Source organism: Lissotriton helveticus, chromosome 12 (genome assembly GCF_964261635.1).
Source record: "Lissotriton helveticus chromosome 12, aLisHel1.1, whole genome shotgun sequence".
Taxonomy (NCBI): domain Eukaryota; kingdom Metazoa; phylum Chordata; class Amphibia; order Caudata; family Salamandridae; genus Lissotriton; species Lissotriton helveticus.
The window spans coordinates 875,198,386-875,224,078 of record NC_136073.1 but is presented as its reverse complement, the minus strand read 5'-3'; the positions used below and the strand labels follow the sequence as shown (position 1 = coordinate 875,224,078).

The 25,693-nt window shown below is 51.0% G+C and overlaps 1 protein-coding gene across 3 annotated transcripts; it reads left to right on the top strand.

Moving 5' to 3' along the window:
- The first annotated feature begins 11,976 nt into the window (after window positions 1-11,976).
- On the top strand, window positions 11,977-21,564 carry LOC144799552 (SURP and G-patch domain-containing protein 2-like). 3 transcript variants are annotated; one of them, XM_078670920.1, is made up of 11 exons: window positions 11,977-12,322; window positions 12,862-12,982; window positions 13,454-14,845; window positions 15,331-15,466; window positions 15,569-15,753; window positions 15,837-15,948; window positions 17,591-17,907; window positions 18,248-18,306; window positions 20,319-20,368; window positions 20,669-20,758; window positions 21,378-21,564. In XM_078670920.1, the coding sequence occupies exons 2-10, from the start codon at window positions 12,877-12,879 to the stop codon at window positions 20,730-20,732; spliced, it is 2,421 nt and encodes an 806-aa protein (XP_078527046.1). In that variant the 5' UTR covers window positions 11,977-12,322; window positions 12,862-12,876; the 3' UTR covers window positions 20,733-20,758; window positions 21,378-21,564. The 3 variants fall into 3 exon arrangements, 2 of the variants coding, with proteins under 2 accessions (XP_078527046.1, XP_078527047.1); XM_078670921.1 differs by having other exon boundaries at window positions 12,161-12,322; window positions 12,865-12,982; XR_013603834.1 differs by lacking the exon at window positions 18,248-18,306 and having other exon boundaries at window positions 12,151-12,322.
- Window positions 21,565-25,693: the final 4,129 nt, after the last annotated feature.

The following is a 25,693-nucleotide window of genomic DNA, read 5'->3' as shown; positions in this document are numbered from 1 at the left end:
TTGCCACCCTGTTAGGGAGAGAAGGTCTCGGGCACTCTGAACGTAGACGCAAACGCACGTCTTGTGGGAGCCGTTGGCGAAGCTTGGCGGCAACATAGTCCGCAGTAGACTTCACTGGAATCCACTCAGCAGAACGGGGTCTGAAAATTGTGGTAGGGTCGAACATATCTGGAGGAACCGGCTCACCATCACTAAAATCTGATATACTGGACTTAGGGCGCCAAGACCTGCCAACGTCAGTAACATCCTCAGAGGACTCATCATCATCGTCATCACAGAAACCATCCTCGTCATCATCTCCCTCTAGGGGAAACCCTTCCTCCGGGTCAAGGTCTTGGGTGGTATCACCACCGATATCTCCGGGCGAGTCTTGCCCCCGGTAGGGTGCGCTTCTTAGCATGCGCGCACTCTTGTGGAAGACCTCAGCGAGCTTGCTGAAACCCTCCAGGTGCCCCGCGTCACGCTTTTTGGCCGTGCGTGGTGGCACATGGAAAACACCACTGGGCCCAGCCCCACTGTCCCCTAGAATGCCACCAGACTTAAAAACATGGGCAGACAGCTTATCGACGCTGTCCGGCAGAGGTGCTAGCGCCTGGGCAATAGCCGTTGACAGGAGCCTGTCCACCTCTACAGGAGGGCGCAATTGGGGCTACTGTGGCACCTCATCATTGACAGCCACATAGTCATGGTCCTGACGAGTCTGCATTTCCGCAGAAGAATGGGCACCCATACAAAAATACACCCCAAACTAATTATAGGGGGATTCCCCACACAGGTTCCCACAAAGGCAGTAGAAAAATATAATTAAAAATAAATAAATAAATACACCAATATGAGTAGAGAAATAAACTGCCCTAAACAACTATATCAAAAAAGTTGTTTTTATGAAATATTATATTCCTGCCACAACAATGCAGCGTCAGTGTGGGGAAACGAGGCACAGGAAGAAAAACGAAGCGCTAAGCCTCTGCGCATTATTATCACAAGCGCGCACCAAGCGCTGTGGAGACAAGTCTGTCAGCGCGTTATACAACTACGCCACAGACCGCGCACGCGCGAACCTGAGACGCTCGGCAAAAGCCTACCGAGGCGCTGCAATAAATTGAAACAACCCTGCACAGCAGGAAAAACACTTGAAACAAGTCAACTAAATAGCAAGCTGTCACCAATTAAACCAACTACTGCCACGCCACAAGAAAAGTTTGAGAGGAAAAATAACGGGTCTTATCTTGACGGGGCAGCAATAGAGAAAGAGGAAGGACTATCGCATTGGGATACCTTTATGCTGTGGCATGGACTGCTATTGGTTACTGTGTTACCATGACTACCGCTGAGCATGTTGGGCCGGGTAGTTCATGGTTGTTGTTTTTCTTTACTTTTAACTTGCTGTCCAATAAAATGGAGAAAGGACTAGCATAATCCTCGCCTCCGCTTCCTGACACAGAATTGTGCAAAGCCTTCCATAACTGTGCGTACGCTTTTAAATCCCTACCCTCTCGAGAGGCTGAATACTCCATAACATCTGGTAACAGTCAGACCATAGAGATCCTAAAATAGGATCACTTTTTTTTTTAATACAAGGGAGGACAGTCCAGATGACAAAGATAGATCCTTAGGCATGGAACCAGGGTAAAGCAGACTCTAGCATCCTGGACCAGCACCTGAAGACGTGCCAGAAGAAGTGGTGATCAATTTGGATATGTGTGCACCCAACAAATTTTATCGCCTGGCATCCTCGGAGCAAGAGTATGTCACCAACAAAATCAGACAATCCTAGAGAATGAGGTCAGGGAAGTTTGAAAGCAGAATATCCCAGACTATTATTGGAGGGCTAAGTGACAGCTACTCCTGACACTGACCCTAAAATGTGCATTTTTTTTAATTTTATTTTTAGAGTTTTATATAGCCCGAACTAGACCCGAACCGAATCAGGTATCAGAGCGCTTTACATAGCACAAGTTACGTTTTTTACATGAGGACACACACTTTCATTTTTAGGCACAGGGAGATTAAGTGATTTGCCCAGAATCACAGGAGGTTTGGCGTCGTTACCGAGACTCGAACCCAGATCCCCAGGTCCGAGGTCGAGCGCCTTAGCCGTTAGGCTAACTCCTCTTTGGAAGTACACGAAAGACCCCAAAAGAGCATTGTTTGTTAGAAGAGGGCCTGTTCAAGATAATTTGCTGGACCCGCTGGGTAACCTTGAGAGCCACAGCCTCTGGTACACATATGTTTGCAGAAATAGTGTCAGGGTGGGCGCAGAGTATGGTTTGCATGGTTAGCAAAGAAAACTGCTCTTGATGCAAGTCACTTTTGATTAAGGTGGACCTTAAATCTTGCCCGTAGGAACTTATTTGGTGGTCCGTTTGTGAAAGAATTGGGAAATTTTGTGTCCACCCTATCGACCTTGGATAAGTAGCAAACCTTTCAAATATTTTTGCCAGGAAAGGCCATTCCTTTCAATAGGTCTCCTTTCGATGCCCTGGAAAATGAATGCCACTCAGCAACCTTCTCCATTTGCAAGAGTTAATTTACTTGCATGTTTCACAATACTAATTCAACACTAATCTTTTATGGGTCTTGGAGTAGCGTGCTACCTGCCGAAAAAAGCGCTTCGACGCCTCGTCAGGGGTAGTTGTGGTGACGGTCTAGTGTTTAGAGACCGGAACCGGAAGGGAGCGCGAGCGGAAGCGGAAGGCGGCCATTTTAGTTAGGCGCCGACCGCGATCAGTTAAGCGGTGTTGTCCCGGCGCTCCGGGGAATAAAGAGAATTAACCCTCACCTTGACTCCTGTCATATGTGCAAGGGGGGCTCAACAATGGCGATGAGGTGTGGTGATCACCCGCGGCACCAAGTTTGAGGCGGCGCTCGTCGGCGGCCGCCGGCGCAACAAGGAAATCGTGCGCACATTGGTGAGCGCGTCCCGCCAGAGAGAGAGACGCTACACTATCCCGGAGCGCGGCAGCGGACAGCACATGCGGCGGTTGCTGCAGAGACCTTTCTCCCTGTCTGCCGCCACATACCAGGCAGCACCAACGGACGTCGAAGACGGCCACAAGGGCTCTGACCACGCACAGAGCGCCAAGTAAGCAGAAGGCAGGGCGCAAAGGGGACACAAGTAGAAATAAGCTGTGTCTCTCCTCGCAACATTAGGCAAGGCTGCAGGGGACCACAGCGCACTTCCCACCGTGCCACGCTGGCGGAGCTGCGAGCCCGAAGCGGAGGGTCTGTTGAGGAAGGTGGGGAAAGGTCCCGATCTCCACAAGCTACAGCTGAGGCGTCAGGAGGTGCGACCAGCAGCGAACGCAGCGAAGAGGACGTAGACACGAGACTAGCACCAGGCAGCCCACCCAACAGAGGGTTCCCAGCCCCAGCAGACCACAGGGTGAATAGGAGGATGGTGTCGCAATCCACCTCTCTCACGCAGATGGTGCCCTTTCTTCCATTGAGAGGGGAGCCTGCTATGCCCTGGGAGGATTGGAAAAGGTATTTCCAGAACTACTTAGAGGCACTAGAAGAACAAAGTGGAGCTGCGTATTCGAGCAAAAGAAGAAAGAAAATCTTATTGCACAACTTGGGCCCAGAGGGCATCAGAGTGTACGACACCATTGTCAAGGTGCAGAGAGCTGACACCGACACAGATGTTTTCAAACATGCCATTGAAGACCTTGATGCGCACTACAGACCCGTGGTGTGCGTGGCCATCGACAGACAGTTTCTTCCACAGGAAACAAGCAGGAGGTGAGACTGTCGACGAATATGTAGCCGCACTTCAGAAACTCGCTCTCACCTGCAAATTTGGTCCCCTCCATGACGAGTTGATACGGGACCAAATCATAATGCACACGTCGAGTACGCATGTCCAGGAGAAGTTATGGGTTAATGGTGATGCACCCTTGAAAGAAGTTTGGGCCGTGGTCAAGAAGGCGGAGATGTCCAAACGATGCGCGCAAGCGGCCCGGAAGGATACAGGTAGCACACAGACGGTCTGCAGAGTCATGACGAACTATAAAGGGAAGAAGACCAAGCAGAAAGACACAACGAGGTACCAAGACAATAAAAGGGGCCCGCAACCTGTGGGAACAAACCAAAGGACAGGCAGAGGGGGAAGACCAAGCTGCTACAGATGTGGGAGCACAGCGCACCTGGGAAACGACAAAGCGTGTCCGGCGTTCAGGGCTAAATGCAAATACTGCAATATCTTCGGACACTACGAAAAAGTATGCCAGCGCAAGCCCAAGGGCGCAATGGTCAGGTACGTGGACTATGAACAACAAGAAGATGAAGCGAACCAAACAGAAGAGGAAGAACTGGAAGAATTCCTCTACATTGACGCCCAGATACTGGATGTGGGGTGCACGGAGTCGGACAAACCCAGGCTGAACATGCATATAGGAGGAGTGCCCATAGAAATGATAGCGGACAGTGGAGCTCCCATCACCATAATCCAAAAGCAAGTGTGGGAAAAAGAATTCGCAAAAACAAATAAGGAAGAGTTACAACCTATGGACTTACGGCCAGTCACATACACGGGGCAGAAGATACCCATGTTAGGATACTGTCCTCTGCTTTTCGAGTTTAGAGGGCGGCATGCCAGGTGCAAACTGTACGTTGCAGAAAAGGGGCCGTCAGTATTGAGTTGGAAGGACCAAGGAGCATTAGGAATACAACTGAAACCAGGTGGAATAGAGAAAATAATGTTGATGGACATGGAACAAAACTGCGACAACGAGGCTTGGCGCAGGGAGTACCCTAAGGTGTTCAATGGACAAATAGGTGAATTGGTCAAGTTCAAACACCTCATCAAGTTGAAGGAAGGAGCAATGCCAGTCATACACAAAGTGAGCAACATTCCGTTCAGGTGCCGGGAGGCAGTCCAAGCCGAGCTGGATAGACTAGAAAAAAGTGGGGTGATACAGGCAATTGAAATCTCGGAGTGGCTCTCGCCCTTGGTGGTGGCCCAGAAACCAAACGGGAAGGTGAGACTGTGCATCGATCTCAGAGAACTGAACAAAAACATCATGGTCGACAATTTTCCCCTACCCCGCATCAACGAAATGTTAACCAAAACGAAGGGCATCAAGTGGTTCTCCACTTTGGACTTATCCTCGGCCTATCACCAGGTGAAGCTGCATCCCTCCTGCAGTCATCTTACGTCCTTTATCACGCCTTTCGGTTGCTACAAATTTGTCAGAATGCCATTCGGATTGGCATCTGCAGCCGCAGTGTTTCAAAACCTCATGCACAGACTCTTCAAGAAGGTGGACGGAGTCCAATTCTTCCAAGATTACATTCTGGTCATGGGAACGTCCAAGCAAGAACATAACGAGAAGCTGCACCAGGTACTTCGCACACTGCAGGAAAACGGGCTGACTGCGGAGTGGACCAAATGCAAATTCGGGGTACCGTCAGTGACGTACCTCGGACACGAAGTGAGTGAAAGAGGCATTGAGCCAAAGAGAGCCAACATGCAAGCCATCCTGGACGCGCCAGCCCCGAGGAAGAAGGAGGATGTCAGGTCATTCCTGGGAATGGCTGAGTACTATAGCAAATTCATTCCCAACTTCGCCACCAAAACTCACTGCATGCGTCAATTACTCAAGGAGAGAAATGGATTCCAATGGAACGAGGGAGAGCAGGAAGAATTTGACAAGTTGAAACAGGAACTGAGTGACACCATACCGTTGAAAGGATTCGATCCTGAAGCGGACTCTGTTCTCACCACCGATGCAAGCGACAGAGGCTTGAGAGCAGCGCTGATGCAGAAATCAGAGAGGGGCGAGATGAATACCATCAGCTTCGCTTTGAGGTCCTTGGCGCCGAACGAAGAAAAGTTTAGCGTCATTGAGAAAGAGATGCTGGCAGTTGAATGAAGGACATCAGGGCATCACAAAGACTAAAGCATTGGCTAGGCAAATGTACTGGTGGCCAGCCATCGACTCCCAAGTTGAACGGTTCGTGAGGCAATGCGAGTCTTGTGCCAAAGCGGACAAATCCCAGCGCGTGCTGAGACCCCCGTTGGGAAGGTTCCCAATACCTGAGGGACCATGGGAGATGGTGTCCGTCGACATCATGGGACCCGTCCTCAACACGGAGGGAATACAAAAGTATGCAATTGTGTTGATTGACAAGTACTCCAAATGGCCTGAGGTGGAAGTAAAAGAAACAGTGGATACAGAGGCAGTGATTACATTTTTGAGAAGCACGTTCATCAAGGAAGGAATCCCGAAGGTGATCACATGCGACAATGGGCCACAATTTACATCGGCGAAATGGGAGGCGTTTGTATCAAGAAATGGCATAGAGGTCAAACACACGCCAATTTATCACCCTGCAGGGAATGGACAAGTTGAACGTTTCAACAGGGTGATCATGGGCACCATTCAGGCAGCCATAAACGACGGATTAGACTGGGAGAGAGAACTACCGAAGATGTTATGAGCCTACCGCATCACACCAGGAATCACGGGATACAGCCCTTTCAAGGTACTAAGAGGGAGAGAACCTTTCACAAAGGACAATGCAGTGTGGAGGAAGATGGTCGTGCAGAGCAAATGGTCGCCAGCCGTGGTCAAGCGAAACCTGGAAAGAGCACAGGAGACATACACAGTACATTTCAACAAGAGACACAGCTTCCAAGGAGCGACATTAGAAAAAGGCGATTGGGTAAGAGTGAAGGTAGCCACCCTTAAAAGAAAAGGAGAAAGCAAATTTACTCCACCTCTGCAAGTTCTAGAACCGTATGCCAGATCTGCTCTCCTCAGCGATGGAAAAGTATGGCCACAGGACAGGACAGGATGGCGAAGTGCAGCAAGATCTTGAACTGGGGAGCAGAAACAGACGAGGACATAGAGGACGTAGAGAGAAGCGAGGAAGGAAGTGATGGACGGATAAAAGGGGAAGTAGAAGAAGGCATGCAGCAAGTGGAAGATAGAGCAGGCAGAGAGGACAAGGAAGTCAGAGACACAGGCGAAGAGAATGGCGGAAGTCAAAGAGGAAGGGAAGAAAAAGGGACTGGAGTCTATGGTGAGAAGACAAGGACCGAGGGTCGCGACGCAGAAGGACAAGGAAGAGAGCAACGTGAAAGAGCGACTGCAACGAGAGCAGGAAGAGTTACCAGAATGCCGGAGAGGTTCAAAGACTTTGAGATGGACTACTAGTAAGACAAACAGTTATTGTGAATGTGTTTATATAAAGGGGGGGAGATATGTGGTGACGGTTTTAGTGTTTAGAGACCGGAACCGGAAGGGAGCGCGAGCGGAAGGCGGCCATTTTAGTTAGGCGCCGACCGCGATCAGTTAAGCGGTGTTGTCCCGGCGCTCCGGGGAATAAAGAGAATTAACCCTCACCTTGCCTCCTGTCATATGTGCAAGGGGGGCTGCACAGTAGTAAGCGCTATATAAATGCAATTACAATTCAATACAATTTTCAGGCGGGAGACTGATTTTTTTTCATTTTTTTTTCTTCAAAACTGGTTTTATTGAATCGCAGAAATAAACATCCACAGTGCTCCGAACCACGATTCATGTTGTGCGATACATTTTTTTTTTTTTTTGAAAACCTTTATTGTACAAAGAAAGCTCACAAATACGGGCCTACAACCCACGAGGGCTGGCCACCACATGGTAGACAACGTAGTAAATGAAAAACAAATTATCAACAGGATATGTCACCAGGAGCACAGGAGAAACAATAGGAGCATCGAGCAATCAGCAAGAACAGGACAATAAAAGGTTAATTTTCTAATGCGGGGTGGGGAAACAGAAGAAACATGGGCCGTGCAAAAAAACAACCAGGGAGGGGCCGCGGCAAGCCGCCATCTTACGGTCACAGAATGACAAAAGAGGCCATACCAACATAGCTATCAAAGAGTATAAACGTAATCGGAATATAAAGAAACGACAATGGCATCAATCAAACCGCACCTACCCGTCGCCGCCCTCACCCAGAACGAGGAGACATGATAAAAAAGGCCCACATAATAAAAGACAATACGATACGCATCCCAACAAAATAAAAGGACCCCCATAAAGGAGGAAAAAGGGGAGGGGAAAAAGGGAACGAAAGAAGGGACTCCCACCAAACCACGCACCCCCCGGAGTGAAAGCAGGATAATAGAGTCCGGCAAGCGACATAGCAAAAATCGATACCGAATTACCCAACGAGCTACAATCAGATACATACCGGAATACGAAAGTCACAGAAACTCCCCAGGGGGATACAGGAGGAGACGGAGTCCCGGAAAAAGTGAACACACAAGAGCCATAGAACAAAAAAGAGAGGAAATAAGGGAGGAAAAAGACCCCCCAATACGGACAGACCCCCCCCAACCCACCCCTAAAGCCCACCCTGCACCCCTGCAGAAGGCTACGGCCTACCCCCCCGCAGCGTGCCTGTCGCCCTAATTAGAACCCGAAATATAGCGGAGCAAAGTTAAGTCGGAAACAAAGACAAAAATGGGAAGGGAAGAGAAGGAAACGAGGGATGGGAAACACACACAGACATACACATACACGGGGGAGGGCCGGGAGACAGGAGTAAACGCACCCAGCCACCCGCCTGAGTCGAGGAGCCAAGTCTCCGGGAAGCCAAAGAACATCGGGTTAGAGTCCAGGGGCACCAGTCAATCACACAGAACCATACCGGGACAGGTTGACCATCCAAACCAGTGCAAGACTACCGCACTCAGATGCCAATATACATTAGCCCTGTCCTTGTTTGTCCAAAGTGGAAACGGTCCGATCCAGCGAGGACCAGGTTACGAAGAACAGGAGACAGACAGCAGGAAGATCCAACGGCAGTCCGGAAAAGGCACGTAAAGTGGAACACGGACGATCCAGGAAAGTCACGAAGTGTAGCAAACGATGCAGGCACAAGTCCAAGGATATGTCCAGAAGAACCGACCCATCTGGGCCAGCACAGGAGACATCGCCGGGCAGCAGCGACCGAAAGGAAGCGGGAGAGTCATGAAGGCCAGGCCAAGTAAAATCCAGCTCCCGGGCCCGAGAGAACGAAGGTAGCGCAGGAGGAGGAGGCGCCATCAAGTTCCGTACAGCAGCAGACGCGGTCGGAGCCGGGGCCAATTTCGCCAGGATAATTCCAGCCGCACCCCGCGGCGGCACAATCACGTCTGGCCGTGGGGGCTCAGGAGGCCCGCCGTGAGGAACCATCTCCGAAGCTAGGATAGGCGCGGTCACACAGAGCCGCCAGGAGAGCAGGGTGTCCAGTAACTCCTTAAGTGTAGGAAAACATTCACAGTATCGGGCACCCGGGCCATGCGGCGGGCCCCCAGCGCTCGCCCAGGCCCGGTCAAGACACTCGGGGTCGGCCGCCATTTTGAGAGTCCGACAAGGCAGCGCGGCTGTAAATCTCCGCCGAGGCGGCAGTAAGGCAAACAAAGTCCCGCTGACCGGCAGCAGAGCACCCCGGGCAGGAAGGGGGGCCACCAGAAGAAAGGGATTCGCCGGCCACCCAACGCCGCCGGTCCCGTTCTCCGAGTCCGGGCGGCAAAATCAAAATGGCCGGACCGGAGAACAAAGGGAGAGCAAGCCGGACACACAAGGAGCTTCGACCACGGAAGGCAGCGCCTCCACCATAGGCCTCCTCCCCACAGGAATCGGCCAGGAAGGACCTCCGGCCCACACGAACAACGGCCCTCCGACCACCTCCTCCGCGCCCCGGAGGGCAGATCCGCAGGCTCCGTCTGGCCCGGGAGCCGGCAAGAAGATCCAGGCCAGTCCGCCTCCAACACCCCAGCACAATCGGGGGCACTGCACCGGATCTACAGCAGCCAGGATAACCGGAACAAGAGGTAAGTGCCTGCAAAGCGTCGTAGCACCACCACTCAGAAAACAGGGCTTCCCGGGGCAGGATTACAGCAGGATAAATGTGAAAACCCAGGCGGGCGAACGGAGCCGAGCTAAAGCGCGGCCATCACGGTCGCGAGCTAGGCTCCTCCCCCTTGTGCGATACATTTAATGGAAAATGCCCTCTACACTCCACCCCCCCCCAACTATCCAACCCCCCCCCCCCCGTCCTGCAACACTCCGTCTCCCCACCTCTGTTATAGGTAAATGTACAGTCATACATGGATATAACCGAGCCTCAATATGCCTTCTACATCTGCCCCTCCTCGCCCCTTGGCGGCGGTGGGGGCTCCAACCACAATCCCCTGTAGTCCGCCCATCTCTTCCATATTTTATAATGTTTTGTAGGGCAGCCTCTGGCTTCGAACACCGGCCGTTCCAGTCCCATGTAAAAGTCCAGGCCTTTCTTCCACCCGGCCACCTTGGGAGCCCCAGGGGAGACTGGTTTTTCAAGCAAAATTGGCTTTATTAAAGCTGTCTCCGTCTGAAATTGCATTTTCTACAATAGAAGCCAATCTGGAATTTTTATTCTCCCGATTTTTATTTTAAATCTCCCACCTTCCTGGCTATGGTATGCTTCAATGAAGGCTCATACTACTTGGAGTTGTAGTGTTCTCTGGTACTTTTGTGTTTAAAGGGCCGCTACGTTTGACACAGAAAGAATATTCTTGGAAATATTGTTTTGGAAGAATTAGCTTAATCTTCCAGAGGAGACCACTTTGCCCCTTAGTTCAGCCCCCCACTCCCCAGGGGGAGGGGGACAGTGGCTGGACCGGGTGCCTCAGTGGAGGCCTCCCCCGGGAAGCAGAGCCCGGGCACCAATAAGGATTGGCTGGAGATAAGGAAGGAGAAAGAGCGGGCCCACCAGAGAATGGGCTGGGCCAGCTCAGCTGTAAATCTAGGGTTAGGAATGTGGCAGGGGTAGGGGTACTTAAAGGTGGGCACCGGGCGCAAGGCCCTCTTTCTCCGGGGAATTGTGTCAGGAGAAGACCCGCCCACCGACCCACCCGTGAAAAAACAAGAGTTCGGGGGGGCTAGCCAAGGTGGTTAGATTTGTCGCAGAGGCATAGTGGACTTGCAAGAGGTCCTTTGGTCGGAGGAAGGAATAGCAGGCAGGACGTACAAAGCGATCCAAGAGGAATACAAAAGCAGGCTGTGAAGCGGGCACAGACCGCAAACAGGGCCGTCAGGAATCAGGGGGTCACTGGCAAGCTCCCCGAGCTCCCCTGGGTTCAGGTGAACCGGAAGTAAACGATTAATTACGGAACAGAGGGCGGAGCCTGTGGCATGGGGGAAGTGGGGAGACCGATTACCGGGTCACCTCGCAGAGATGGATGGGGGAACAGGAAAGCAGGTTGGACGGGCGGGAAGCACATCGGCGTGCCCAGGTAACAAAGGGTACACACCGGAAGCGAAGAGTAAATGGGTGGGGGTGGGTCAGACGCTTACCCGGAAGGAATGTGTGGACACCGGAAGTGAAAGGTCACCCGGCCGGGTGGGAACCCAATGGTTACCCGGGAGTGAGTGGACACCGGAAGCAAAAGGGGCCGTCCGGTTGGGTTAAAGCAGACGCTTACCCAAGTAGTGCGTGGCAACCGGGGGTAAAAGGTTACACGGTCGGGCTGGAAGCGGAAGCTTGCCCGGAGTGAAAGGAAAGGGTGCGTCCACAGGGGTGATGGGTTACCTGGGCAAGGATAGCTGCACTGAATGTAGGGCACAGTGCAGAGCAAATGGGGTTAAGGACGGTGAGAGGTCACCTTGGCGAATGTAGCTGCACTGGATGTAGGGCACAGTGCAGAGTGGATGGGGTAAGGACACAGGCTCGCCAGACAAAATAATGGTGTGTAAAGGATCGCTTGTAAGTTGGAAATGCCTAATAAACTGCGGCCTCAATTCTTCCATAAAAACAAAAACTTGTGTGGTCTGAAGTTATTGGGATTCGGGTGGTGCGACCATGTGGGGGGTGCCTCTGCTGTGCATCGGTTTCCCGGGCCTGGCTGGAACGTGATTGGACGCTCTGTGCATGTGTTTCCTTGTCCCACGGGCTGACTAGTGTGTGATTGGTCACGCTGCGAGTCTGTTTTACGTGCCCTCCTGGCTTGGCTGCTGTGTGATTGGGCGCGCTGTGAGCCGCTTTCCCCATGCCCTTCGGACTGGATTGGGCGAGACTGGCTTTCCTTGCCCTGCAGGCCCAGGTTGCGGCGTGATTGGGCGGTCCCTCCCTTCCCGGACTCTGACGTGCCTCTTTCCCGCCCTTTATCTTCCTGCCTCGCGCCCTCGGCGCCTCCTGGTGACGTGGGTACGTAGGCGCTGTGAAGAGACGCTGCGCGAGGAGGCGACGTCCCTTTGTTCGGAGCCGAAGAGCCGAGAGCGGAGCTGCGCCATCACCGCTGCCGCCTCAACCGACGCCCGCCCGCCGACGACGACACCCCGGCACCGCCCGAACCACACACACGGTGAGCACGAGGGCCGCAGGCACCCCCGGGGCCTCCCTGACCCCACCGGCCACGGGACGCCCACCTCCTCCGCCCGGGCCTAGCAGCCGGGGCCCTCGGCGACACCTCAGCCCGCCCTCGCAGGCCTCTCCCGCCGCGCTCTGGGGGCGGCGGGGCCTACACCCTTCCTTCGGTCGAGCTCTGTGGGCGGCGGGGCCTACACCCTTCCCTCGGTCTCGCCCCGCTCCTCCTCCCGGCGCATGCGACTCCCAGGGCCCGGGCTGGCGCTGCCGGCTCCAACCGCCGCCGAGGCGGGCTAAGTTTCCTCCCCGAGTGGTCCTAGGCCCTTTCTGCCGCTGAAGCACCGGTTTGTCCTTCCGGCTGTAGTCCCGGCGCGCCCCCCTGCGCACGGGTTGATCTTGCGCGTTTTATTTTAAAAGAAAGCCCGCACTATCCGTGGTGCTGAACCCCGGGCCCCCAGCTCCTTCCCGCCCTGCATCCACCCGTGCGCCCCTTCTCTCCCCGGAGCCGGGCTCTCATCGCTCTTTTTCTCGTTGCAGAAGATCACAGAGGAGATGGCGGACAAAGAGGTGTCCCGGGAGATCTTCGAGGCCATCATGAAGGAGATGGTGGGCACCTTCCGGCCCAGCAGCACCGAGGACCCCTTCCGCTCCTCCTCGGGTGAGTGCATGGATGGATGAATGATTGATTTTTTTTTTTTTTTAAAGAAAGTATTTAATGCCATGTTATATAGCGCGAACATGACCCGAAGGTGTCCGCGCTTTATAAGAGAACCAGTTGCGTTACTTAAGGACTCTGGATTACTTGAGTTACATAAGAGATACAAACGGGGATAAATGTTCAAGTTGTAAAGTCCCACAACTAAAAGATAGAGAAAAAAATGCTAATGTTCAAGTGGTCACTCAATACCTAAACGGGTAAACTCATAGGAATGGTAATAAATACAATAGTCTACTACATATACTAATGGTCAGTTATACATGAATGTATATACAAGTCACATAAGATACAGAGAAATTGCAAATGTACATGGGTGTAAAGTCACTAAAGGATGATATAAAGAGTAAAATTCCAGATGTATAAGTTGATGGTGGTTGCTGTAGATTCATACTTATTTTCTCCCCTCCCCAGGGCCGTCCCGAACCCAGCGGTACGAGGAGGATATGGGGCGCTACCGGAGCCCACGCGAAGAGTACCGAGCCCCGGAGCCTCACCCGGCGGCATACTCCACCCCGACCCGGCGATCCCCGCCGTCCTACTACCCGGACCCCCGGCGCTCCCGCAGCCCGCTTCGGTCCGACGACTACTACTACAACCGCTCCGACCCGCGGGAGCACGACTTCGCGCGGCCCCGGGAGCCCATGTGGTCGGATGAGCGCGAGTACCGGCGCCCGCCCCCGCGGCGGGAGGAGTTCGGCCCCGGGCCACGGCGGGGCTATGGCAGGCCGGAGCCCCACGCATCCCGGGGGAGGCTGGCCTACCTGGAGCGGAAGCAGCAGGCGGCGGCAGCAGAGCGTATGCCGGGCTCGTCCCCCCGCGGGGGCGCCCCCATCAGGAGGCCTCTCCGGGGCGGCGTGGTCGGCAGAGGGCCACCTCGAGGCGGCGTTGTGTACAGAGGCCTGACGAGGGGCGGCCTCGTTGGCAGAGGCATGGCACGGGGCGGCATCGTTGGCAGAGGCATGGCACGGGGGGCCACCACGGTACGAGGCCGGGGAGCGTTTGTGGCGAGAGGCCGCGGCGCCAAAGCCGGAAGAGGGGCAGCCGTCAACGGCAAGCCGGGCCCGAAGCGGGAGGATACGATCAAGGAGCTCATGACCGGCTCCGACGTGGTCTCCAAGCTCGGCAACAAGATCGTGCGCTGGTCCGGCTTCAACAAGGTCAACACGGGCGAGTTCGACCAGAAGAACCGAGCCTACACATCCCGGCAGACCCAGACCATGGGCAACACCGTGGCCGCCTTCAAGTGCGCCATGAGGCCCGAGCTGCGCTACCAGTGCTTCCTGACCGTCAAGGCGCCCAACCACCCTGCCTTGAAGAAGCCCACCGTGGACCAGGAGCTCTTCGGCCTGGTGGTCGACAAGGGTCTGGTAGAGAACAAGAAGGGCTTCCTGGACATCATCAACCCCCTGGACAAGTACCTGACCTCCTTCCAGCAGTGCGTGCTGAAGAGCGCCCACCCTCTGATGCTGGCCTGCAACGCCTACGAGCTGAACATGAAGCAGGGCTTTGCCGCCGCCACCGACCTCTCCACCGCCTACGAGAACGCCGTGGCGCTCTGCCGTAAGTCCCTGGTGCTCTTCGGACAGACCTACTCCATCGTCTCCTCCCTGCGCCAGGAGAAGATCCTCGAGCACGTCGGCCTGCAGGAGATGGCGCCCAAGCCCTCCGACTTCCCCAACATGGACGACTCGGCGCTGTTCGGCAAGAAGTACATCGCGCAGCTGAAGGCTTGGCTGGAGAAGAGCGGCTACCCCATGCACCTGCAGACGGACCGGGACAACCGGCCCAAGGAGCCCTTGGAAGGTATGCTTGCTATAGAGTTCTCTTCCTTGGCAGCTGCTATGCCACACTACACTTACCTGCCAAAACCATCAAGGGGGGGGGTGGGTGTAAGATCTTGTATTCGAATTCCCATAGTGTTCTTTAGTGATCCTCCTAGAATACATTACCCCACTTTATTATGTTTTTGCAATATTTTATAAGTACGTTGGAGGGGTGGGCAAACGCTTTGCATCTTCCTCCTACCTTCTTTGATACTTACACGTCCAACTACATTTGCCATCTGATCTGAATTCTGGTTTTCGATGAAGGGAGGCGCCCATATCCTGGTTATGCGCCCCTCTGCTGCAATGTATTGACAGATGTGCTTGGCCTGATGCGAGTGCCTACTGTGCGTAGATATGTTATGCAGGCCGCAGTGTTTGCGCCGGTACCACCCTCTGCCCCTAAGGCGCTGCACCATCAGAGTGAGGTGATTGGGACTTATCAACCGGCTGCTTGTCTTCCAGATCTGACCCCCGAGCCCTCGGTTAAGGAGATGATAGACGGCCTGCTGGAGGACGCTGTCAAGACTTTGGACGAAAAAAAGAAGGCTGCAATGGAGGGCGAAGAAGAGGTGGAAGAGAGGGAAAGGCCTGACCTGTGGTAAGTAGCCGCTGGCGGCTTCGTGTGCGGATGGCAGCGCGCTTTTGCGGTAAGTTCATGGGTGGAGTGCGTTCTGACATCGTCTGACTTTACAACCCGCAGGTTTTTGTTTGACGAGACGAGCCAGGAGTTTAAGTACTACCACCACAAGCTGCTGGAGCTGCAGAACCACCAGCAGGCGGAGCTGGAGGCCAAGCGGGCGCAGCTGAAGGTGGCTGCAGCGGTCTCCCTGGCCGCTAAATCTGCCGGCCCATCCAAGCCCACCACCGACCCCCAGTTTGAAGGAGGTGCGTCCTTAATCTTGAATGGCTTTGTAATCTTCCTTCTGCTAAATTGTTCTCTGATGCTAAACAAAAGTTTTTAATTCTAGTTGATGAGAAGACTAGACAAACTGCCGAAAATCTTGCTCGGTTCGTATTCCAACTGGGCTCCAATATTGAGGACTTCAACATGGACAGCCTCACTTCCAACCCAGACTTTTGGTATGTATTCGTTGAAAGGCATGTGCGGGGTCCTTTTTGGGGAGCGGGGTGCCTTGATATCCCCCCTCCCATACAGCCCGGGTCGAATCCTACACAGAGCAGCCCCGTGACTGTTTACTGGGCAGTTGTGTTCGGGCACAGAGGGGCTTTTGGGTTGCAGGTTTCATCCTCTGGTCTGTTGAATGCTTATTCGCACTGAACATAACCCTGCTAAAAGTACCATTATGCGTCTATTTCGACCCTTAGAATACCCCTTGTTTTGTCATAGGTCCTTATTAATGCTAGGCAAAATGGATTTAATATTCGTAGCTTTCCAAATAGTTCCTCTGTAGAGCTTGACTTCATTTTTTTTAATCCACTCTTGTCTTGCATATCTGTTAACCAACTAAGACCACTCTGAATGTGTAGTGCAGGCCTTTTTATCCAATAATCCATTGTTTGGTTAATATGGCTTGCACTTGAAAGAATCCCCCCCTTGCCCCAATTGTCAACTAAAACTATAACCTGATATGGTCCCTAGGCAGCCAAAGCAAAATGTTGCCACAGGGCATCAAATTGGGATCAGTGGCTTTTACTTATACAACTGTCTGGTTTGCAGCATTTTTTTTTATATATGTCCTTCTGCCAAGCTTCTTTGAACCTGCTCTTAGATGTTCTTCAAGTCTACTTTATCGAGAACTATTCTTGTAATTTCTGGAAACAATAGGACCATTAAAGGTCAACTTAAACGAACTGGATTGACAACTCGCTTGTCTCATTTCATTATTTTTAAAATGAGGGAAAGTTCATACTCTTCTCTCTGACTGCATACATATCTGCATCCAGCTTAATGCACTAGTGCCCCGCCCCCCCCGGCTAACCCAACCCTAACTCCCCTGTGTTTCTCCAGTCATGTTGCAGCCTCCTCCTGTCCTGGCTTTTTCTTGGTCTAATCTATTACATTGCAGGCAGCCTCAAGGCCTTTGTATCACAGGTTTCTGGGTCTTCCCTCTTTTCTATTCCCTTGAGGCTTCCGGGTAAGGGCTTGTTTAATGGTGTTTGATTTAGACCAGTGGAGGGTGTGGCCAATCCACCACCAGCATATTTCGATTTCTTCATGTGCAGTCTGCCTCAGGTGGCTGTTGCTGATGGTGTTTTACCAGAGGATTTTCCTCAGGCGGGTTTTGATTGTCATGACGGTGGTGGTCACCATACAGAAGGGTTAACTATACCTTGGTATTTAAGCTTATCTTGGTTTGCAGCGTTCAGTCCTTGGTCTCCAATTTTTCTTCAGGTAGCTTAGCTCTCTCGTTTGGTAATATAACTTAAGTCCAATGCTAAGATGTTTCAAATTCACGTTATGGAGAGGGTGATTGGGCACTACTCCAGGTTAAGTTTCCCATTCCTCGCTACAACACTATTAATCCCGTTCACTCTTGGCACTACTCCACCCTTTGCCATTCTACCCTCCTACGCCACTCATTTGGCCATACAGGCAGCGGCTATGCTGGTGAGCTTACTACAGTGCTAAAACACACTGGCAAAGCCATAACTCTTGCATAGGCCTTTCTACTGGATTTGCCGGTGCTTTTTTAATTTTGACTAATCTTAGGCCTGATTAGCTTTTAGTGCTTGTTTAACACTCTCCTCTTTATTTCTGTAGGTTCTTATCAAAAAAAGAGAGCCCTGCACATGAATTTTACCAGATGAAACTGACAGAGTTTCGCGAAGCAGCCGAGAGTGGAGAAGCGGAGAACAATGACTCCGAGGCTGCGATGCTGGATGACACCAATGAAGAACTAAATAACACCGAGCAGGAAGAGTCTGAAACCCCAACGTCGGAGGCAGTGATGGAAGTGGAGTGTGAATCCACAACCGTCTCTACTCCCACACCGGCTACACTCCCTCAGAGGAAGCGAGGGGCTGCCAAAGCCCGCACAGCCACTCCAAAGAAGGCCAGTGTGCCCGAGGAGCCCAAAGGTAAGGACTGGCCTAGATACTGAAGTGGTAAGGATTAGGTGACCGTGCACTGGCTCGCCCCAGGGGCCGTGGTCTCGCCTGCAGGCAGCATGCGGCAACCGCATAGGTGTCGTGTTTTGAACAGCCCAGCAGTTCTCCAGAACGCTGCTTTTGTGATCACATTGTATTTAATTGTGCTTTATTGCACAGTGCCGTTTTAAACTTTATACTGCAGCCACGTGTTTTTTCCATTGGCGTTTAACTTTGTGCACAACTGGACGATATATAACGGCGCATATATTATAAATATTGCCACTTTCCTTTCGCTCTTTTAACTCTGTCTTCTGATTTTGAATTTTAGCTGATGACCCGGTCAAAACTGGTAATGAAAGGCCAACAGGACGAGCAGGTCTAAGGAAGGTGAGGTGCACAACGGTCACCCCTCTCCTGGGGTGTCGAACACTGCAAGAAAACGACGTGTTGGAGTTTGCACTTAATCTGGTGCTTGGACTCTCGACTTTCTTGCTGTGCACACTGTCCAGGCTTTCTGTAAGGCCTGTGTCCACATCTGTGGGTCAGTGAGACCAGTTGATGACCTGGTCTGCTGCAAGCAACCTGGGTTCCATCTACTTGAACACGGCACCCTGCAGGAGTGACAAGGAACAAGTAATGTGAAAGCCGCTGGATTGGGGTGCCTCTCTCCAGCACCTGCTGGTCAGAGCACACTTTATCCCAGGATGTTTTGTTTACTAGAGTCGCCAGGCATAAACGCGCTTCCCAGAATTACTCCAATCCTATTTATTGTACTTGAGGTGCTCGGTGTTCTGTCGGTAATTATGCCACCCGAGCAATGTTGGTTTGGTTTCAGGTCTCAATTTGGCTCAACTTGTTAGGTCTGGCCTTACTAGTTTGGTAAAGCTGTTTGGAGACCTCCTTGCACCATGTTTTTGCTGCGTGGTGACCAACCCATCTCTTTGATGCTGTGGCAACTCTGAACTGGCAAGGTACCACGTCTATTGTCAGGAAGGGACAGTTTAAGAATTTAAAACAGCAGTGTCGGTTATAAAATTTAGTTTGTTCTCCTAACCACTATTCACCCCAAATTATGCAGACTGTCTTGAGTTCAGAGTTTTGCAAAGCAGGTGTCCTTAACTTGGCTTTGCTGCTGGCTCAAGCTCAACGTTGTTTGGTTCACTTGTGACAAGTGGCCAGTAAATATGGCAAGGGGTTTGTCCTTTCAAGGTGTTTAAGCTTTTTTTCATCGGCTAACTAGCACCCCTTTCTTGGAGCGAAGATTGACAGTCCAGCTGTCCAGAACTGAATCCAAAGCCTTGTTGCTTATTCATTTCTGCTCACACCCATGCTCTTGGTTGGTCTAGATTGCAGTCCTCGCAGCTACCTTGTATATCTGGGCGGTTAAGGTCTGACCTTTGCCAAAAGATTCTGTTGTGGGGGCTTAAATGGCTTTCCCTGGCAACCTGAAAAAAAGGCCGAGCCAGTGGTTGTTGGCTTTCAAGGTATCTTTGCCTGGCCATATACTCTTCTACTTTGGGCTGGTCTACCTTAAAGTGACCATGTTCTGCAACCTCGATTGCCTAGACCAACATTTAACTGGGTAGCCTATGCTCCCATTCTGTAGAGCAGGGGTCTACAACATTTTGTGTAATAGCTACTAATCCTCCCGAGCTATTAAAGAGGTGTGATAGTAACCATATCAGACTAGATGCCAGTGGCCACTGCAAGCAAGATTTCCAGCTGCGATGATCTCAGTGCATCAGGCATGGTTGCCGGCAGCAGTGTAACAAATGCTTTATCGATGTGCAAGGTCGCCTCATGGATAATATAAAAGCCATAGCTATTGTCCCTAGCACAAAGTTAATGTTTGTAACATTCCCCCAACACTTGTCACTGAAAAATCAGCTTTAATTTTTGTGAAATTTATCAATTTTTCTCAAAACTGAAAATAATCCAATTTTCTTTTTGAATACCCTTTTCAATTTTGGTATATAAAATATAAGTAAACACTTCTAATTTAGTTCCCTGGGCTTCCCAGAGAAGTTACGAATAGCTCCACGAGCTACACTTTGTAGAGGCCTGCTTTAGAGGTTTGATTTGGCAATCTTGTACTGGTAGGATGGTCATATACTTTCCTTTCTCCCAAGTTTAATCCTTTGAACAGTAGCCTGACCGAAACCAAAGCTAAGCTTTGTGCCTAGCTGCAGATGACACTGGTTTCAGTTGCATGACATTTCACCTGGGCCGCTTGAGCCTCAAGTTAAGACTTCATGCTCTAAACCATTGAGGACTGCCAAACTTGCTTTAGTCTACCTACATTCCTTGTTGCAATGCATCTTAGATCATCACAGATATGACGGTTATGGGAGGTGGCTTTTGCAATACTTGACGTCATTGATTGTTTTCTGACTTTATAGAAACAGAAGCTAGCTGATGAAGACCAAGGATCTGCGGAAACTCCCAAGGGGTATGTAGTGCCATACAGTCCCATTTGGTGCTCTGTGAGATTGGATTTTCTTAGGTTTTTAGACCAGGTTGACCTTGGAGAGCGGGCAACTGAGATAGTGATAGAATGACGTGCTCTCTCCTGCAACTCATTTTGACATGCATTGAAGTAAGGAATGTCAACCTGAACAGGTTAAACTGCTGTTTGTACTGCATGATCTGAAAAGTGCATGAACAGCTCCGTAAAGTTAGCAACATTATATATTTAAAACAACTTGTCTAGCTCATCATAGGAGGCTTAACGTAATTTCTTACTCTACAGCGGTGCAACCTCTGGCGATGAAGACCAGCAGTCCAACGAAGATTCACTTGATGCGACCGAATGAGGCGAACATGCTTAAAAACAGACTATGTAGGTATCTTGAATTGTCACTCCGTGCACAACATATCCCATGCAAAGACCATTTCACTTTTTTTTTTTTTTTTAGAGTTTTATATAGCGCGAACTTGACCCGAATCAGTTATCAGAGCGCTTTACATAGCACCAGTTACTTTCATTCATTTTTTTAGGCACGGGGAGATTAAGTGATTTGCCCAGAATCACAGGTTTTTTTTGGCGTCGTTACCGAGACTCGAACCAAGTTCCCCAGGTCCGAGGTCGAGCGCCTTAGCCGTTAGGCCAACCCCTCTCCCCAGGCCCCACTTAAGGGGCCTGTCCAGTAGGGTCCATCAATAAGGGTTTGTGTAACATGCATGCTGACTGAGATGAACAGCAGGGTAGCAGCATGGACGAAAACCCACATTTAGAATCCAGTAGTTAGTTGACCCATTTTGAGGGTGGCGTGTTACATGAGATGGGTCTAACGCAATGGCATTTAGCTTATTTATATTCCCTCAAATGAATAACGCCTAACTGATTCTACTTTGCCCATTTTTACAGTCCTAAGTTGCATCTAGTTACCTCGTGGGGTGGTTTAAACTCTGTTCATGCGATGGAAAATATGACCGCACTATTTCAATTTGTTTTGCAGGATCTCTTCCATGAAGACTACAAGCAATTTTTCCACCAGTGTTTTTAGTGTTTTACTTCGTGTCCCTTCGTTATGGTTTTATATTTTTTTGAAAGTCTTGGAATATATTGTCACGATTAAAAAGGTGTAGTTGTAATATAAATACCAAAAGATGCAAGTATCAATAAAACTTGACAGTTTAAATTTTTCTGGTGTCTGTCCAATTGAATGTGTTGTGCTTCTGACAGACTGGCCATCTTGGCCCAGGTGCATGTGTTGCTGTAGATACACATGCTCTGCATACTCTTTGTGATCTACTGTTATAAAAAAAATTGTGAAAGCCCAAGTCTTGAATATTTAGAGTACTGGTAACTGCTCCCTCGGTTGCTATTGTGCATGGGCACCTCGGTTTGTCTTTTTTTTTTTTTTATACCAGTGAGTTTGGACTTCTACATCTGTCAACTCCATTTGCGTTTTGTTTGAGCCCAGCTTTCTGCTTCGGCATCCAGACTATGCCTTCTGGGTCTCCACTGCCTTTTAATTTTATAGAAGCTGACCAGAGCAAGCCAATTCCTCCCTTCTGGCACATCGTCTTGATGAAAGGACACTGACCACACCAAAGCTGCATGGTAAAACTACTGCACCTAGGGGCACCAAGGCTGCCTAATTGCCTCCTACTAAGGAGACAGCAGCAGTCGCCGCGCAGGTATGTACAGATGCTCCAGGGATAAGGAAGGTGCATACAAAGAGTTTAAGATCATTTCAGACAGGTTGGGCTTCGCAGTAGTCCCACCGTGGATACTGTCTAGAATCTGTCACCTTCCCAAATTTTCACCCTGCAAGCATTCTCGGCAGAATGTGCCCTCCCCACCTACAGGGCAAGGGGCCCTACTTCCAATACTCATGAAGGATGACTCCCTCCGGCCCCATGACATAAATCCTTTCTAATCATTTTCACATTTTGATGCTGCAGGATGTCCCTCTGCTTCAAGAGGGTGACTTACATAAGACTTAAAAGGATGTCTACATCCAAATTCTTGACATGATCTGCGTTTCATAAGTGGCTGCAAATACCAGTTCAAGGTACTTAATTTGGTTTTGAGCCTGCCCAAAAAAGTCAAGGGTGCAAGCAGGCAAATGTTTAGTGCATTCCCAAATCCCACCTATGATCCTATAGGGAAGTGCCCATTTTTGGCATGGTCACCTCACTTTTTGCTTTTTGACTGCAAGTGCCCTGGGTCCCTGCTAACTGCTATTTCTCTATTACCAAATAGAAGTAAAATTGTAACCCATTTGGCAAGCTTTCGTACCTCTTAACCACAGTCCCAGGGCTGCTGTAGGAAGTTCTCTATTGTGCACTAAAAATACATTGTGTTGTCCAGTGGGTACCCAATTGGTTTTACAGGGGCTAAAGTAGATATTAGAATTGTTTCCCACTCTGAAATCTGCCTTAAATACGTCCCGTCCAGACTGGCCTGATTGGGAGACAGCCGACAGCCTTCAGGGGCTGCATTAACACGCTTGACCATTGCATCCTGAAGAAACTGACGGGCGAAGCACAAACGCAGGCATGGTATGAGATACTGGCAGAAAAGAAAAAATAAAATTCTTGTACAGGCTTGTAGGCATACTTGTGACGCTACTGCTAAAAATACCTGTAGGAAGGCTATAAAAACTTATCACAAATTGGTTCAAAAGACGAAAGCCTCGTTCTATGCCAATTCGATCTCCAACCCCTCAAACCATTTTTTTCTGTTCTGAAAGACTGACAGGAACCAATGACTGCATATCTTCCAACACTTTGATTCACTGTCAATGTACTTCATTAATAGGGTAGAATGCATTTACAATGCACTAGATTCGAGGTGGAGTACCTCCGAACCCATGGTGACTCCTACCTCGAGTGCCCCTTACACTCTACAAATTCTGCCACCCATGTCTCCCCTAGCCTTATTTCTTCCGGACAATCGTCCGCTAGTGTTGCGTCCCCCTGTTGCTGGAGCAGCCATGCTCTTTATGAATGACCCTAACATAATTGTTTATTTCACAAGGGTAATGAATACAAGGCAATACGACCATGGTGAAGATAGTTGGGAAAGCTGTAGGGCCAACGTGTAGTGTTCTACTGATCCCAGGTGAAGACCTGAATTCTGGCATCAATAGTGCGAAGAGTTGGCAGGGGTATCACTAAGGGAAGCATACCTAGGACATGCGTGACCTGACCAATCCCTCCAGGCCTCTGACTACCATTTTGTGGTATTTAAGCCAAGAGGACTTCCACCGGAAAGGGTAGCCGTGTATCTCACTTTTTTGTTCTATGAGCGTTCTAATAGTGCGGAGAGGTGGTATGTTTGTGAAGGGGGAGTAGTATATAGTCTGCGTACCGATGACTTTTAGAAGCCATTTGCTATGGGGATGCAGTTTAATCTCGAGTGATGAATGACAGAAACCAGGGGTTCCATGGACAGGAAAAACAGGGGAGAGTGTTTCATAGATAAACCCTCAGCAGATGACCTGGGCTTTGGGGCAGTTTTAAAGTAAGCAGACCTTTGAGGTAAATTTGTCGGCGAGCTCAAAGCGTTTCATAGTGGTGAAAAGGTAGTTCCTGTCTATGTGGTTGAATGCCTTCCGGTCTGTCGAGCCATTCTCGCGTCAAGGTAGAGAGCTATTGCATCTTTCCTGCAGATCTTTTGCAGTCCATAGGGTATGGGCAAGTGTGCAGAGATGGTTTCTAGAAGTTTGCCCTGGAACAAAACTAACCTGATCATGATGAATGAAAGGTGGGATGACTTTCTCATAGGAGAGGATCCCTCCAATGTTTAGGCAAGACTGCGATAACTGCCTTGTTGAAGATAAGACCCAGCAAAGAGGTTGTCAGCTTCCTGTAAGGTGTCCAGTGCTTCCTCCCTGGTCTACTTGTAATAAATACTCAGAGGGTAAGCCTTCCTTTCCCAGGGCTGTATGATCTGGCAGATTGGCAACAGCTGCCTGTATTTAATCCCTACTGATGTCACACCAGGAGTTCTCAAGTCTGATCGGTGGGGGAGATACGTAGATTCTTTCTGCTGGGGCGGTGCCTCTGGTGTAAGTGCAGTGATGCCATTAAGAGTATATGGTGCTGGAAGGTTCTCATTACGAACTCCACAGCATCATAATGGCTACACTGAAGACTGACAAGTTTGGTACCAAACTTCTCAGCACATTTAACCCGCACTGATGCCAGTGTGGGATTTAATGTAAAATGCACCAGAGGGCATCTTGGAGATGCCCTCAAACCCAAACCTACAATCTCTGTCTGGGCTGAGTGGCTGCCACACCGCAGACGTTGCTGGACCCCTGGATGGAGAGCCCCCGGCTCTCCTGGGCCTGCAACAATGCACACCCTGGGCGCGGTGCTATGTCTCCTCCCCCAGGATGGACAGGGGGAAGCTTTAAAGGCCTCAGAGAGCTTCTCCAGACCATTTGCTGTACCCAGCAACTGGATCTCGCCAGTTCTGCCCCCACTCTGGTGGGGAAAACTGTCAGGAAGGGGGGGGCTGCCAACTCCACCCCTCCGGTGGAGGAGGTGAAGCACGACCCCGAGCCCCGGCCATCTTGTAGGTGGGGAGCCATGCCCAATCCCAGCTAGGCTACTGCCCCCTCCCACAGGAGAACAGGCTAGGGGGTGTACTCACCCCCTAGGACGGGGACCCTTTTGGTCCCTGGCCTACCTGTAACGCCCCTAAATGTAGTATTTGGGGGCTCCTGAACCTTCCTTCCTCAGATCCCGATACCAAAAAAGATCCAGTAGAAGACCCGCCGTGCAGCTGCTAACGGGACAACACTGGAACCTGCTCCTGCCTAAACCCAGCGACCCCCGTGGATAGCAAACTTGGGACACCCAGAGGACCTTCCTGCCTTGACCCTCTCGACGATTGGGACTCCCATCAGCAGAGGCTCTGCTGCAACAACGCACCTGGTGCCCACCAGGAAGCTCCGGACCAGCCCACTCTGCACCCGCTGAGCCCGTGCCGGGCCAACCTGAACCGAGACCACAAGGACATCCCCCCGGCGATGGGAGTGCCCAAAAACCCTCCTCGGCGAACCAGCCGACGCCTGCAGACTCGGAACTAGGGGCCACCCCAATCACGACCATCTGAGTGTAAGCTTTTCTGACACCCAAAGACACCCCTGCACCCGGCTGCCTACATCCCCCTGTGTGCCTCTCTGTGGGATACCTACCTGTGCTCCAAGATCCCAACTTACCTCTCGAAGTGCTGGTCGCCCCTGGAGAGTCTCCGTCCCTGAGCCTGCAACCTTTGTTCCCTTTTCAAGATCCTCCTTGGATAACATTGAGC

What these genes read in the sequence shown, in the direction of transcription:
- LOC144799552 (XM_078670920.1), top strand. Translation starts at nt 12,877, where the DNA reads ATGGCGGACAAAGAGGTGTCCCGGGAGATCTTCGAGGCCATCATGAAG. An exon ending in ACTTCCAACCCAGACTTTTG is followed by an intron (nt 15,949 to 17,590) that starts GTATGTATTCGT and finishes TTATTTCTGTAG; the next exon opens with GTTCTTATCAAAAAAAGAGA. An exon ending in GACGAGCAGGTCTAAGGAAG is followed by an intron (nt 18,307 to 20,318) that starts GTGAGGTGCACA and finishes CTGACTTTATAG; the next exon opens with AAACAGAAGCTAGCTGATGA.